This window comes from Equus quagga, chromosome 14 (assembly GCF_021613505.1).
Source record: "Equus quagga isolate Etosha38 chromosome 14, UCLA_HA_Equagga_1.0, whole genome shotgun sequence".
NCBI lineage: Eukaryota > Metazoa > Chordata > Mammalia > Perissodactyla > Equidae > Equus > Equus quagga.
The window spans coordinates 11,427,050-11,442,728 of NC_060280.1; the positions used below are offsets into that span (position 1 = coordinate 11,427,050).

The 15,679-nt window shown below is 37.1% G+C and overlaps 1 protein-coding gene across 2 annotated transcripts in view; it reads right to left on the bottom strand.

The window, feature by feature from the left end:
- Positions 1 to 15,679, bottom strand: part of ZDHHC13 (zinc finger DHHC-type palmitoyltransferase 13) — a 46,645-nt gene that overhangs the window by 21,293 nt on the left and 9,673 nt on the right. Inside the window, exons 2-9 of one of the 2 annotated variants that reach the window (XM_046685214.1) lie at positions 13,005 to 13,150; positions 10,049 to 10,171; positions 8,684 to 8,761; positions 7,350 to 7,494; positions 5,926 to 5,990; positions 4,373 to 4,535; positions 4,008 to 4,133; positions 909 to 1,042 (exon numbers count right to left, since the gene is read on the bottom strand). In XM_046685214.1, coding sequence (XP_046541170.1) covers positions 909 to 1,042; positions 4,008 to 4,133; positions 4,373 to 4,535; positions 5,926 to 5,990; positions 7,350 to 7,494; positions 8,684 to 8,761; positions 10,049 to 10,171; positions 13,005 to 13,150 — 980 coding nt within the window. The remainder of the gene's footprint in view (positions 1 to 908; positions 1,043 to 4,007; positions 4,134 to 4,372; positions 4,536 to 5,925; positions 5,991 to 7,349; positions 7,495 to 8,683; positions 8,762 to 10,048; positions 10,172 to 13,004; positions 13,151 to 15,679) is intronic. The other variant, XM_046685215.1, reaches the window with a different exon arrangement.

A 15,679-nucleotide genomic window follows, 5' to 3' on the forward strand; every position in this document is an offset into this window, starting at 1 on the left:
AGGGAGGAGGCTGGGCCAGGGTCTGGGGTCTAGGGGCCAGGTAAGGAGATGGAGAGAGCATACCACCTGGAGGGAAAGCAGGAAGGGCTAGACGTGGGAAGTGAACAGAAGGGAAGAAGCATGGATGACAGTAATCCAAGGATGACACTCATTACTCACATGAGGAATTGGATGCCATTTTACTGAGAAAGGGAAATGAGAAGAAGAGACTGGGGTGTGACATGATTACTGAGCACTGTGTGTCAGCCACGGTTCTAACCACTGGATATGTATGAACGATGAGGCAGACACTGTCACAATTATAAATTACTTTATAGATGAAGACATTGAGGCACAGACAGGTAAAGCAACTTGTTCAAGGTTACACTGTGACGTGGTAAAGCTTTGACTTGAACAGGCAATCTAACTCTTAGCCTGTGACTACATATAATCATGGATAAATGTTTTCCTAAAAAGAGAACTATACCAAAATTACTATTTCATAACCTCCTATGATTTAATTAGGTTGTTTCATCTAAAAAACACTGATCAAAAATAACTAGCTAAAAATGCATTTAGATTTAGTAAAGGAAAAAGCAAAATTTCTGAAAAATGGGTAAAAATGCTTCAAGATGCAAAACAGTTACAAAAATCTTCCCATTATCCACCATAATTAACAATTCAAAAAGTGAGCTAAATATTTATTTTCCACCAATTGTCAATTCAGTCAAATTACTGGGTTGACCAATTTGCTTTAAGCCAAGTCATACGCCACCAAAGGCCCTCTCCCACCAACACTGAGCACGTTTCCATGTGGTAAGTAACATTCATAGCTCAATAAAAATCTGTGATTCCAGCTAATCAACAGTAAAAATAAGCAATCAAATTGGAAATACAATAACCAGCCTTGCAAAGTCTAATATACACACCTTGGAAACAAAGATGTCAGAAAAAACAATGCTACCAGAAGACATCCTTTCAAAAGCCAAGAGTCTGAATTGAAGTCCAGTATGTATCCAACAGCCCACATGGTCATCACACAGACCAGCAGCAGCAGGAAGAGCTATCGAGAGAGTCAGAGGTTAGAACTGTATGGATTTTACCTCTTAAGTACCTAATAATAATTAGTGTAATACAAGAACTACCTCTAACTATAGAAAAACAATTAATACAAAAGCACAACACAAGAGTTTTTCTTCAAAATTGCTGATACATTTGAAGCTTGAGAAATTAACAAATCTTAGAAACAATCTCTTAAAAGCCTTACATTTTATAAAATGTTGCTTAAACATATTTGTTTTGCTTTCCTGCCCTCCAAGAAACGGTGGTCTTTTAGAAAAGTGCTAACGATAGATAACATTTTAAAAAATAATTTCTTTCAAACAGTACTATATGTCAGAAAGCATAAAAGCAAGACAAAGGGACCACACAAAAATCAATACACCCAAGACTTAATGAGAAAAGCACAAGAATTTCAGCCTGGGCACCAGCTGGTGCCAGGCTCTAATAAAGAAAGTTAGGAGAAACACGTTTGCAGAAATTCAGATGAGTCTGGTTTAGGGCATGTGGTGGAATTTTCGATGCCTATGGACATCTAGGAGAGACCCAGGAGGCAGTCAGAAAACCAGCTCTACCACTCAGGAGAAAACTTAGTATTAGTCCATATATAGGTGGTAAAGCCACGAACGAACAACATCCCAAGGACTGTGTGCAGGGAGAAAGGGGCAGAACCTTGGGTAACACAAACACTTACAGGCAAAAAAGCTAAGTCACCAAAGGTAACTAAGAAAGAGTGACCAGTGTGACCAGAGAGGTAGGATGAGAACCAGGAAAAGTTTTCCAGTGAAGCCTGGGACGAGTTTCAGGAAGGGGGTAGTACTTGGTGTCAAATGTCACATGGAGGCCAAAGATGGAAACAGGTCCTCAGGATGCTACTAATTCAGGCTTTTTCTGGAAAAGTTAACCAAAAGCGTGAAGTGTCTGCACTGAAGCCAGGCCCCACATTTGTGCGGTCTCTTAACTGGAATGCACATGACATTGGAAGTAAAGCAGGGCTTTTGCAACAGCAAAGGGAGAAAATTTTTACTTCCCTAAGCCATACTCTGAGGATGGATAATTTCAAATGATATCAAACTTTTAAAATGCTTCCAATTTTAATTGCATAACATAAACTAAGAAAGTTTAGATTTTTTTAAAAAAAGTAAATTTAGAATCTATAAGCAACATAATCTCAGAACAGAAATAAGAATATGGATCTCAAAATTTTAATCCCAGATACAACACTCTTACAGATGAGTCACACTACTCATTCAACAAACACTCCAGTGCATGCTACATGCTAGGCACTGTTCAGGCACTTGGACAACATCAGCGAATTGAAGGTCTTCTCCCAGGGAGCTTCAATTCTCGCAGGGGAAGACAGACAGACAGACCTACTAAGTGAATTTTATGGTATATAAAAAGCTGGATCACACAGGACCTTGTAAGCCATTGTAAGGACTTTGGCTTTTATTCCGAGAGAAAGGGGGAGACGCTGTCGGTTTTGAGCAGATGACTGACAGGCTCTGACTTACATTTTAAAAGATTCATGTGGCTGCTGTGTTGAAAGCCGACTAGAGGTGAGTCAGGGCAGGGAGAAGTCAGACAACCGCAGCAATCCACATGAAAGACATTGTGGCTGGACCAAAATGCCGTTGGGGGTGTGGTGAGCAGGAGGCGGACTCTGGATATAAACTGAGGGCAGAACTAACCAATACGTTTTTCTGATGGACTAGATACATGGCACGACAAAGAAAAGGCAAAGATGACTGGAAAGCTGGAGCTGCCATCCACTGAGCTGGAGAAGGCTGTGGATAGAATAGTTGGGGAGGGGGCGGAGAAGAGCAGGAGGGCAGATTTGGATCTGTTATGATGGAGATGCCTATAGGACACTGACCGTAAGTCAAGTAGGTAATTGGATATCCAAGTGTGGAAAGGTCTGAATTAGAGATAAATTTGGGAGTTGTCAACATAAAGATGGCATTTAAAGCCATGGAAGTACATGAAATCACCAAGGGAATGAATAGACAGAAAAGAGGTCCAAGGACAAAACCCTGGGGCACTCTGCCAAGAAGGGGCTGGGGAGAAGCAGGGCAGCTGGCAGAGGGGACTGCCAAGTAACTGTTGCCTCCTCCTCTCTCCCTCCACATACCTAAATTTAAAACAGGTGGAGTACCCATGATGACCCTCTGCATGGAAATCTGGCGCCTGTTAATTCAGAATCATTCTGAAAGTACAATTACTAACTATTTTTAGATAAGATGATACTATCCATCATATCTGAAAACACTAAAAATAGTGGAATCAATTCAATAGCCCATTTTAACAATTTGAATTATATTCACTATTACGACTTAGATTTTGTTAGCCATTCATGAGAACAGGCTAAACTTCCTAACTTTTTCTATCGCTCAGTTCACTTTTAAGTATAGAAGAATACCACTCAGAAGACCAAGTTAAAAACTGAGTAAAATGTGGGTTTCATCTCTCAAATTCCAAATGTTTTTTATTTTATGAAGTGACATCATATGCCTGAAGTTTGCAACACTGTCGCCTTGAAAGTCTAACTCCTCCTGATTCTAACAAAAAATTCTGAATGTATTTTCTTATTGAAAAAAAAAATCAGTAAGGAACAAGCTCTTTAAGAAAAGCTTCCATCAAATTCCTTGCAACAAAGTATTTTTCTTTTTGCTTCTCCAAGAATCTAAACCATTTGTGTTTCAATTCATTCACTAAACAAACGAGGAGGTATGCCATGATATTCACAAAGCAACATGTAGTTTTAGAGCCGTGTGGCTGAGGACCAACAATAAATTGCCAATGAAAGTGCGAAATGTCCAACTGTAGGTCGTGGGATGCATGGAAAAGACACAATCAGCAGACGTAATGCAGTACGAAGCCAACCTCTTGGTTTCCCCGATGCCTTAAACGACAAAATAAACAAACAAAAAGCTCCTATAGCCCAAAGAACAGGCCCCATATGAAAATACCTCGCATTTCTGCAGCCACCTCCAAAGTCTGAAATTTTTGTTGGCTCTCATTTTGGCTTCCGTTTTTAGCATGTGGATAATGAGCCGATTTTTGTTTTGTAAAGCCATATCAAGAGGTGTTTCTCCCTTTAAAAAAAAAAAGAAAGAATAAAAAGTTCAATTATATTTCCATTCTATTGTAAGTGTTAAACATTTGATACAAACTCACCAAAATCATAGACTCAACACATTTATTCCGAGGGTAGCCAGCTATTATGGTTCATATCCACCCTGTGGTAACCGAAGACATGTATTGCTTATCTTTCTGTTAATTCCCCCATCTTCTAACTGAAGACATAACAAAGGAGATCAATACCTGGTCATACCTTAACATTTCGGACATCCAGGCTAGAACCAGCTTCCAAAAGTTTATCGACTGCATTCACGTTGCCTGCTGCAATGGCCCAGTGGAGCGGAGTGTTTTGGTGTATTTTATCGACCACGCTGAGAGAAGGATTAAACTTTAAAAGAAATCCAGTTGGTTCTGGCCTGTCTCAAAACAACAAAATACCAAGGGGCATTAACAGAGACGACGATTTGAAGGATAAATGCAAATGATGACTCTTTTAAGCTAATGTATCAGTTAACCAATCATTATGTATTCTGAACAACCAAGAAACTTCTTTGCGTAGACTTTTATTCCTTGTGCTAAGAGGAGAAACCAAAAAAAAAAAAAAGAAAAGTGACAGTCTGTTCTATAGATGATTATTTTAACATCAACATAATGGTGGAATAGTAGTTTTTGTTTTCCAAACTTTTTACTTTCATCTTGTTCTTCTATTGGCTAACATTTTTTTAAAATGTAAGTTTAACTTTGGCCAATATTAAATGATATGTTATTTATCTATTTAAAGACTAAATGTACAACATTATATGTGAGGAGATAAACTAAAAACTAACTTCATTCCTCCTTCTAACCAATTATTAAATAAGTCAGGTGTTAATAACGTCCTAAAATATTTGTGCATCCTAGAATTAGACTGGAAGACAGAATTCAATCAAATACTTTTACTTTACCACCAACACTTTCCCTACCTTCATGACTACTCAAGAGACTCTTTTAACAAAACAATATCCTACTTTACTTATTCTATCAAGATCTTTAAACACTGGATCTGACTTCAGAGTTATCAGTGAAGACGATAAATGTTTAACAAAATTCTACCCCAGCCCCACCACTCCACGAACAAAGAGGAAATGGCATTAGAATTAACTCAGTTCGCTGGAGAAGAGTCATAAGCGAAAGCGGAATCAGAAATTAAGTACAGCCCTGGAGACAACCTGTAAAGGGAAACCTGGAGCACGCGTTTGAACAGAAGACTAGATGGTGGACTATATGGCGTCATTAATCACGTGTTTATAAAATAAATACACGGAAAAACTTAAATATGTAAGTACCTGATGTGAACATATAAACAGCCTCTTTTTATAGATCAGTTACATTAATATTTTCAGACCAGTCAATAACGTCAGAGAACCAAAATTTACTGTTTTCCAGAAACCAGATTTATCAGCTAGATTTCAAATTATGAGGACATTTAAACATGTAGCCATTTTTTAAAATGTAAACTAAGAAATGTAAGTCATGTTAACAAGTACATGCTATGGAATCTCTATCTGTCCTCTAAGGAAATTTTTTCTTATTAGTAGCTTTCAAACTTTCCCCTAAAGCTATCAGAAAACAGAAAATTTACTTCAATGGTGCTTTTATAACTACAAGTACATTAAAAGTTCATATCACAGTCACAGGGTGGAAAATCCCATTTTCTTCTTTAGAATGCAGTGTCATCTCACATAGACTGAGATACTTAAAATTATATCCATGGAAAAGAAACTGTCAGAAACAAGAATCAGAATGAGGCAATTCAATTAAACTCACCCAAGTACTTTGTGAGCCGCTAACATTAGAGGTGTCTGCCCATTTAAATCTGTCATATTCACACTCTGTTCAAAAAGAAGAATATACCAGCACAACTGTGAACACAGTTAAAATTCTCTATCCTCTCTTAACAGAAGTATCTCTTTAATACATTCAACAGAACCATTGTGACCACAAGAAGTGTTCAAAGATCATTTGAATAACAAAATGTTCTGCTTCGCATCCATAGGGTAAAAATTCACTGATTTCTACAAAATATTTTTAAAGGGAAAATCTGAATATATGATTTAAAGCGTTGATGATGTGAATGGAAGAGAGCTAAGGGAAAGAGAAAAACACTGATGATGACCATTAACTAAAATTGTAGAGACCTTAGCAGTCATCTAGCTCAGACCCTAACTGACACATTAATTCATATTGATATCTTACAGTCACTCGGTCTCTACTTAAACTCTTCCATAATGGTAAACTCTTTATCTTTTGAGACAACTCATTGTATTTTTGGACTTATCATATCATCTTTCAAATATTATAACATGAAAAATTCTATTTTCTAGAATATAGAAAAAGAAAGGAAATCATATCTCCACGAGGATATGCTCCTTTTAATAAAATGGGTCCAGGTTTGAGGTGTACACTAAGGTGTACAACCCAAAGAGCGAGCTTCAATTACTAAAGACTCCTATGGCCTTGGGAAGGAGCCCAAAGAACAGCAGAAAGGACCTCCTCCCCATAAATCTTTCCAAAAGGAGACCCAGGAGGTTATAATTATTCTACCTCAGTTGGCTAAGTGTGAGAGAAAGTGCTTATTTAAAGAGAGTACAATCATTCCAACAGCATTTGTGCAAACATGTGTCCACACGTGTTACAGGCGAGTCTGCTGATACATAAACTACTCTGCTATCAGAAAGCACATCCCAGGCAGTGAAACTCCCACTGCCAATAACCCGTAATTTAACCTGTGTCATAAATGGATGCCTCTTAAGGCAAGTCATTTTTCGTGGAATTATTTTAGAGAACAATAAGAAGCATACATTCAAATTGGTTCCCCATTTGGACTCAAATAATGAAAGCAAACGATGGGTTAATTTAGCAATCTGACTACTATTTCTACCTCCAACCAGAAGAAAAATACGGGCTGTGAAGTCACATTTTTAAAAAACCCTGCAAATTACTAGGATCATAAGGAAAACTATTACAGGCTTACAAGTTTCAGAAACATCTATTATATGTTACTGAGCTAAACGACCTGTCTCTTTTGCTCCAAGGAAGTTGGAAAAGCAGTATTCAATAGCTAGACTTACTGAGGCTAACACTTGAATATCTGGATATACTTTAAAAATGAGGACAGACTACGACTAACCCCCTTCCCAATCTCCTCAGATTTACCATACCTGGAGTTGAAGATGGATTTCAAAACATACCTGTCCTTTAGAGATGAGATATGCTATGATGGGCATGTGCTGAAATAATACTGCCAGGTGGATGCAGCTGAATCCCTCTCCATCAATGAGAGTGGGGTCTGCGCCATACTGTAGTAATAATATGACCATAGGTAAATGCCCTTGTCTGTAAACAGAGGATAAAAATTATACTGTATTCTGTAGCATGCAGAAAAAGAAAAACGTCCAGGAGAAACTGATATCCCTAACACATGAGGGATTTTGATTAGATATAAGGAATATTTCCTAACAGTGAAATTTTTAAAACACTAGAAGATTGTCTACACAACTTTTACTGAGATGCTCCAAACTTAGAACTCTCTGGGCAGTCCCTGAGTGCAGGTGATACAGTCAACCTCCCAATCTCGCTGAAACCTTATGGTGCACCCCCAGCATGACTAATGCTAAAACTGAAAACTCTGAAACCACTCAGACTTCACTGCTGCTATTTTAAAAACAAAAAATAATCATGAGTCAGATATGCGAAAGTAGCATATTTATAGACTGCAGGTATGCCGTGAGAAGATTATTCCTAGGAACTACCTATTTTTATACTTGAATATGGTTCATTTTCCATGTAAAGCACTGTTACCTCAGTAGCTCAAAGGGGATGAATTTGCCCTAGATTCTTCAAAACTCTTGGCTACGGAGAAAAGATTCAATTCCTTGCCTTAAATGAACAATCCTTCACTTCAGTTTCAGGTTCCTGTCAACCCCACTAAGCACAGAGAGTAGAGATAAAATAGAAGACGAAAAAGTACTCATTAACCTCAGCTGCAGATGGTTAGTACCCACCGGAGAAAAGAACTGGCTGAGTTTACAGTTCACCGAACTATCACTTTTATCCATGGGGCCAAATATAAACGATATTTATCTGATTATAAAAAAGAAAGTATAACACACATATGTGAGTTTGAGCGTTATAGTGGAGCCCTAAACTGAACACAAAAAACAACTCTGGAAACTCTTCAAACTGTCATTTTTTTTGAATTAAGGGAAAAAAGGAAAAGAAAACCTTTCAAATTATCTACAACTGCAATTTCCAATGTGGTGGCCGCTAGACACACATGGCTATTTAAATTTAAACTGGTTAAAATGAAGTAAAATTAAAAATTCAATTCCTTAGTTGGACCAGCCGCACTTCACAATGCACATTTCACATGTGACTAGTGGCTACCATATTGGACAGCACAGAAGGGAATGTTTCCATAATTGCAGAAAATTCTGTTAGAAAGTGTTGGTCGATAATGTTCAGAAAACGAACTCAAGTCACTTCTGATTGTGAACAGCAATTTCAGTTCTAAAGAAACCTTTACCTGACAGCCCAGTGAAGAGGAGTTGAATTTAAGTCTCCACCCAGCTGATCCACCACGGCGCCTTTTGAAATATAAAACCTGTTAAAAGCAGACATAGACAAGAATAAGACCTAAAACTCGAAATCCATACTGAGAAAGACATTAATTTTTCTTAGGAACAAATGTGTTGGAAAACAGAAATGATAACAATAACCTTCAAATCTACAGAAAGATTCACACCACAGTGTCAAACATATGAAACAATTCTTAGCGTGTAAGTAATTACACCTGCTGTCAGGGGTATTCGGTAACTCAGATACCACACTCGCGACAACCACTGCCCATGTTCTAACCACAGCGTTCTCGAAACGGTTTGTGTTCAACAGGTGTAGATAACACACAAATATTCTATTTAACTTGCAAGAAGAAAGGTCAAATCATGCCACTGTTAACAGTTTAAAATTAGAATTACCATGTGGGAATGAATTCTAAAAGTAAGTAGTAAAAAATTAATTCAAAATCCTTTCAGAAAAGTTAGACATTTCGTGTTTTGCTCTCTATTTTGGGAGCACAGATGTGATGCACCGTATAAAATGAATCTATGAGGTAAAGAGATTTATTTTCTTCTGTGGTTTACAGGAATTAGTCTCATTATTTCCAAGTTGTGCTTCATACATCATATTCTGTTTAAACAATATGCCAGTTTATTTCCACAGAAAAGGAGTTTTGCCTGTGAGTAAAATGTGTTAGGATATTTTAAACTTTAGTATATTTTTATTTTCTTAAACCGAGGATTTTAAATATGTATAATACAAAATATATACACATTCAGATACACACATATATATTATATGCTAAGGTATAAAATAAAGAAACAAACAAAAACAATGGGTAGGCAGTAGTGCTTTATGATGGGGAAATATTCTGTACAATCTAGTACATGCCTACTTAGAAATGTATTCCATAGTTAGTTTTAAAACAAAAAGGCTGAATTATTTCCCTACTCATCTAGTCCTCCTGGCATTATCACAATGTAAAATATTTCAATGTTTCTTTCCAAACTACATGAAACTTTCTCTTCCATCCTGTGAAAGTTTACGTCATGCTTTTCCTTTCCAAAAAATGTTCACTTTCATTTCCTAAACTTTATCTTTATAATTGGCCCCTGTGGCTTTATCTTTAATTTTCCTTTTTGGGCCAATGAGTTTCCAAGGTCATTTTCAACGCTATGACAACCGATGTGTGTGGCACGGTTTCAGGTGTACATTACAATAAAGGATTACAGATGGTTCAACATTCATACTTGCACTTGAAGAAAAAGACAAATGAAGGAGAGGTTTAGAACTATAAATACACACTTAATTAACCACATATATCCCATCTTACTTTACGAGATCCAGCCTGTTGTTAATAGCAGCCCAATGAAGAAGTGACACATTTTCTTTGTCTGGTTGCCTGACATCATATCCCGCTTCTACCAACTCTTTACATCGTTCAAAAATCCCGTATCTTGAATAAGGGGGAAAAAAGAGGCATAATTGATACCATTAAAATAATTTCAAATATCAAAATTTCCTGCTTTACCATGTCTTTATCCAAACTGTCTTTCAACCAACACAGGAATACAATAATTAACAAAGATATAGACAAACAGGACCTATCGTAAAGCCAAACAACAACAGTACACCTGGTTTACCAACTGGTCAGAGCCAACTGGAGTGGAACATGACTTTCTCAAATAAAATTTAACAGTCACATCTGCCCTCCTTCAATAAATTTCAGTTGATTTTCCACTATGTGCCAGGAATACACGGTGTCAGTTCCTAACTTACAGTCCTATCCCCGAAGCAAACTAAGCCCATGCAATGACCTCACGATAACTGAAAGCAAACTTGGAATGGGATAAATTCCACACTAAAATATGGACGAGGTACAGGTACTGCAAGGGAAGGAGTGACGAGCCCTTCCTAAAGGAGATGAAGTATAACATACGAGCTATGTTTTCCAGGCTGAAGGGAGAGCATTTTAGGCAGAGGGAACAGCATGCGTAAAAATCAAGAGATGTGAAATGGCATGGATGTTCAGGGAAACATGAGCAACTTAACACGGCAGGGGCATAAAGCAGAAGAGAGGTACGGCAAGAGATGAGGCAGAAGCCGCAGGCAGACCCACGGGCCTTCCACGCCGTGCTGCAAAGTTTAGACTTTATCTATGGTTCAAGGGAAACCACTGAGGGTTTTAAAGACAAAAATACTCAGACTTTGAGTTCTAAGAAAGATCATATTTAGCGGCAGAACGGAAGCTAATGAGAAGAGAGTGAGGCAGAGACTGACAGACCAGTTTAGAGGCTCCTGCAAGAAACACAGACGAGTCTCAAGAGCGGCAACAGGAATGGACAAGGAAGGACGGACACGAGAGTTCTTTAAGGGAGTGATTTACTGACTGACTATCAGAGTGAAAAACAGGAGAGAAATACCTCTTTTTAATGCTACAATACTTTTTAAAATCATTTATTAGCAACGTTCCTTTTCAATAGAAACTCAAGTCCAACAGACCACTTAGCACTTTCTTTGAAAGTTATTTCTATTTAGAGGGACGTGCAAGTTTCAATAGGCCCTCAAGGGTCAAAATCAAACCAAATGGCAGAGCTGCCTCTGTTTCCCACACTGGTAAATTAAATAATCTCTGCCTCACCAAAATGTGCATGTGCCTGTGTGTCTGTCCGTCTTGATGGCATTTTTAATTTATTTTTTATTTTTTTGGTGAGGAAGATTAGCCCTGAGCTAACATCTGTGCCAGTCTTCCTCTATTTTGTATGTGGGACGCTGTCACAGCATGGCTTGACAAGCAGTGTGCAGGTCTGCACCTGGGATCTGAACCCACAAACCCCAGGCCACCAAAGCAGAGCATGTGAACTTAACCACTATATCACCGGGCCAGCCCCACTTATGGCATTTTTAAAAGTTAGAGATATCTGTTTGACAACCCTAAGTGAAAATATTAAAAAGAACGAATTGTTGATTATGATACATATATGTATATCCTCCATCTTTTAAATGTCAACTTCAACATTTTACTGGAAAAGAAATTGCCTTTATTTGAGAAATATAATAATAATAGACACTAATTAGAATTTTTGGTGGTTTAGGAAACATACACACACATCCTAGCTCTCTTTTGCCCTTCCCAAATACTATCTAAACATATTTCCACAACCACTTGAGTCAGTCTAAGACCTAAAGGAAATGTTAGCAAAGATATAAAAATGTGAGTTTTTACTGAGATTCCCTGCAAATGCAGCCTAATTTCTCACATTTATCATAAGAAAGCTTTACGGGTAGCAGAGAAACATTTAAATGTTTCCATTCTAATTAAAGCAAAATTTACCTTAAGAACACTCTCCTCTTCACATACATATAATAATATAAACAATATCAAATAACATCAGCCAAAGTAGCGGTTCCCAGGACCTCTGGAGTTCAGATAAATTACTAATTAGAATACTCAAATAATTGTCAATTATTTTTTAACTAACCTAATAACACATTAGTCTACATTAAGGCCAAACAGGCTAATTAATCAGTAAACATCTTTGCTTTTGACAGAAATTACATCAAGTTAGTGTGGTACCATTAGTTCCTTTCATTCTGATTAGAAGATGTGATGGGCAGATTTATACTTGCTTACTAAGAAAATGGATTACTAATTAATGTAATCCGATAGGCAATATATTTTAAAATATGTTCAATGGCAAAAAGTGGGGTGGATGTTGATAATCAACCAGATCCATGAGGATGAAAATGTTAGAAATAACTTAATGCAAATACTCACATACGGAGATCTTTAGGAAAAACTTTCAAAACATACTTCCATTTTTAGTGCAAGCAAAACAAACCACCATAAGTTTCAAGTGGTCAGAAAACCTATTTCTACTTCACTGCCTTGTTTCTAATGCACCCAGTACAACAGGTAGATAGAAAGTACTCAATAAGTACATAAACGTTTAGATGATCCATAAATGTGTGAGGTGATATTTTTCCACCCCATCTACATATTTAGGTTGTAGTACATTTTAAAAGACTCAGATTTGTGTTTCAAACTCAGAGTCCAGTTTTAATGTTATTTTAAATCATTCATTCACTCAACATTTATTGGGCACCTAACACAAGACATGAACTGTGCAAAAGCACTGGGGCTACAAAGATGAAAAAGACAGGCTTTTGCAAAGAAGCTGCTCCCAACCTAGTGGGAGAGCCTGGTAACAAACAGCTCAGGTGCACTGCACGCACTTTCTCACAATTCAGCAGAACACGAGCATAAAATAGTGCGTGGGAAGACTTACTGAGTAGCCTTGACAATGTCACAGTTACTAGAGTCCTCTAGAAGAGGAAGAGCTTCTCTCGCCTTGGCAAGATCTTTGTTTTCATGTGCACAGACTCCATGTCGACCGAATCCTGGCAGGTGGGGGCCATGGCTGTGATTCCTGCACTGAAGAGCAAGAGAATTTGACCAGGCATAGTAAGAGAATTAATGTCACATTCAATTACACAATGAAGCATCTGCTACTATCAACAATATCTATATTATTAATTAGAATTTTTTTTGAGTATTAGAGGTGTGTATCCTAGGGAAGATTTTCATCTTAATTCTGTCACTAGAATTAGCTGCTTAATATTAGAAAATTCCAAATACATATTTTGTCATAAAACAAAGGTCATCTGCGAAGGCACAAATGGACTTGTTACTTGCAGTAGGTGGAAGGTCATGGCTACTGACACAGTAGGAAGGTCAGCAGGCCTCTGCTTTGGGGGGTTGTGGCAAACACACACTAAGGATACCCTCTAATGAATCAAGTTGTTAAATATGTATAACTGGAGTCCCAGGAGAGGAGGAAATATTTTTTAATACCTGAATAAACAATAGCCCCAAATCTTCCAAATTTGGTGAAAATTACAGCTCAACAAACCCAAGCAGGATAAACCTCAAAATCTTACACCAAGGCATATCATAACCAAATCACTAAAAAACAAAAAAAAGAGATAATCTTAAAAGCAGCATAAGGAAAAAGAAACATTATTCAAAACAACAAAGACACAAATGAACTCAGACTTCTCATCAGTGAGCACAAGCTGGAAGCCAAAAGAACAACAGTTTTAAGGAGCCGAAAGAAAAAACTGTAAATATGGAAACACCAGCAAAAATGTTCTTGAAAAAAGGGGGTAAAATATAAACTTTTTCAGACAAACAAAAGCTGGGAAAATTGCCAGCAGACTTATACTACAAGAAATGAGAAAAGAAGTTCTTCAGGCTAAAGGAAAATAATAACAGATGGAAATCTGAATCAGTACAAAGGAATAAAGAGGCCAGAACTACATGGGTAAACATAACAGACTTTTCCTCATTTATTAATTTCTTGGTCATAGCAGAGAAAGGGAGCTACACTGTTTAAGAGATGCTATAACAGTATTTGCAGGTAGCCAGTGATAAGTTAAAGTGGATAACGTTATCCCAAGAGCAACTTCTAAATAAATAAGGTAAAGAGGTACGTGTAAGTGATAAGCCAATAGCAGAGATAAAATAAAATACTTAAAAGATACTCAATATTTTTTTAAAAGACAGGAAAAGTAGAAAAAAAAATGAACAGAGAAGAAAAAGGAAAATATCCAAGATGATATATTTACACCTAACCAAACTGATTATTATGCTAAATGCAAATATTCAAAAAATAACATAAAAAACAAATGAAAGACAGAGATTGTTAGATTGGATTTTCAAAAACTACAACTATATGCTGTCCACAAGAAATCCACTTTAAATATAAAAACATACATGGGTTAAAAGTAAAAGGACAGAAAAGCGTATGCTATGCAAAAGCAATAAGCATAAGGAACGTAGTGGCTATGTGAATATAAAAGTAGCCATCAGCACAAGAAATACTTGCAGAGATGAAGAGGAACATTTCATAATATTAAAGAGGCAATTCATCAAGAAGACATACTGATCTTAAATGTGTTTGCGCCCAAAAGGAACTTTAAAATTCATGAAGCAAGAACTGATGGAACTGAGAAAAAAATAGAAAGATTCACATTTATAGTTGGCTATTTCAACTTTCTTTCAGTAACTGATAAAATGAGTAAACAGAAAACCATACTGAATAGGGAAAAGGAGAGGAATCAGAAAAGGATAGGGAAGACTTCAAGAACACTATCCACCAACTTGATCCAACTGACATTTTCATAAAACTCTACCCAACAATAGGAGAATACTCTTTTCATGTGCATATGGAATACTCACCAAGACAGACGACATGTTGAGCCATAAAACAAGTCTCAACAAGTTTAAGTTGACTGAACTCACACAAAGCATGTTCTCTGACCACAATGGAATTAAATTAGAAATCAATAACCAAAGGATACATGGAAAATTCTGAAATATTTGGAAACTAAACAACACATTTCTAAATAACCCACAGGTCACAGAAGAAAACAAAGAAAAGTTAGAAAATACTTTGAACTGAATGAAAATGAAAACATCATGTAACAAAATGTGTAGGACGCAGCCCAAGCAGTGTTGAGAGTCAAGTTTTAGCTTTAAATGCTTATAATAGGAAAAGAGAAGAGTTTAAAACAAATGATCTAAGCTTTCACCCTAAGAATCTAGAGAAAGAAAATTAAACCCACAGTACATAGAATGAAGGAAACAATAAAGACAGAAGAAATCCATGAAATATAAAAAGGAAAACAATGCAGAAAATCACTGAAACCAAAAGCTGGTTATTTGGAAAGAATAAATCAGGGGCTGGCCCCGTGGCCGAATGGTTAAGTTCATGCGCTCTGCTGCAGGCGGCCCAGTGTTTCGTTGGTTCGAGTCCTGGGCGTGGACATGGCACTGCTCATCAAACCACGCTGAGGTGGCGTCCCACATGCCACAGCTAGAAGGACCCACAACGAAGAATATACAACTATGTACTGGGGGGCTTTGGGGAGAAAAAGGAAAAAAATAAAATCTTTAAAAAAA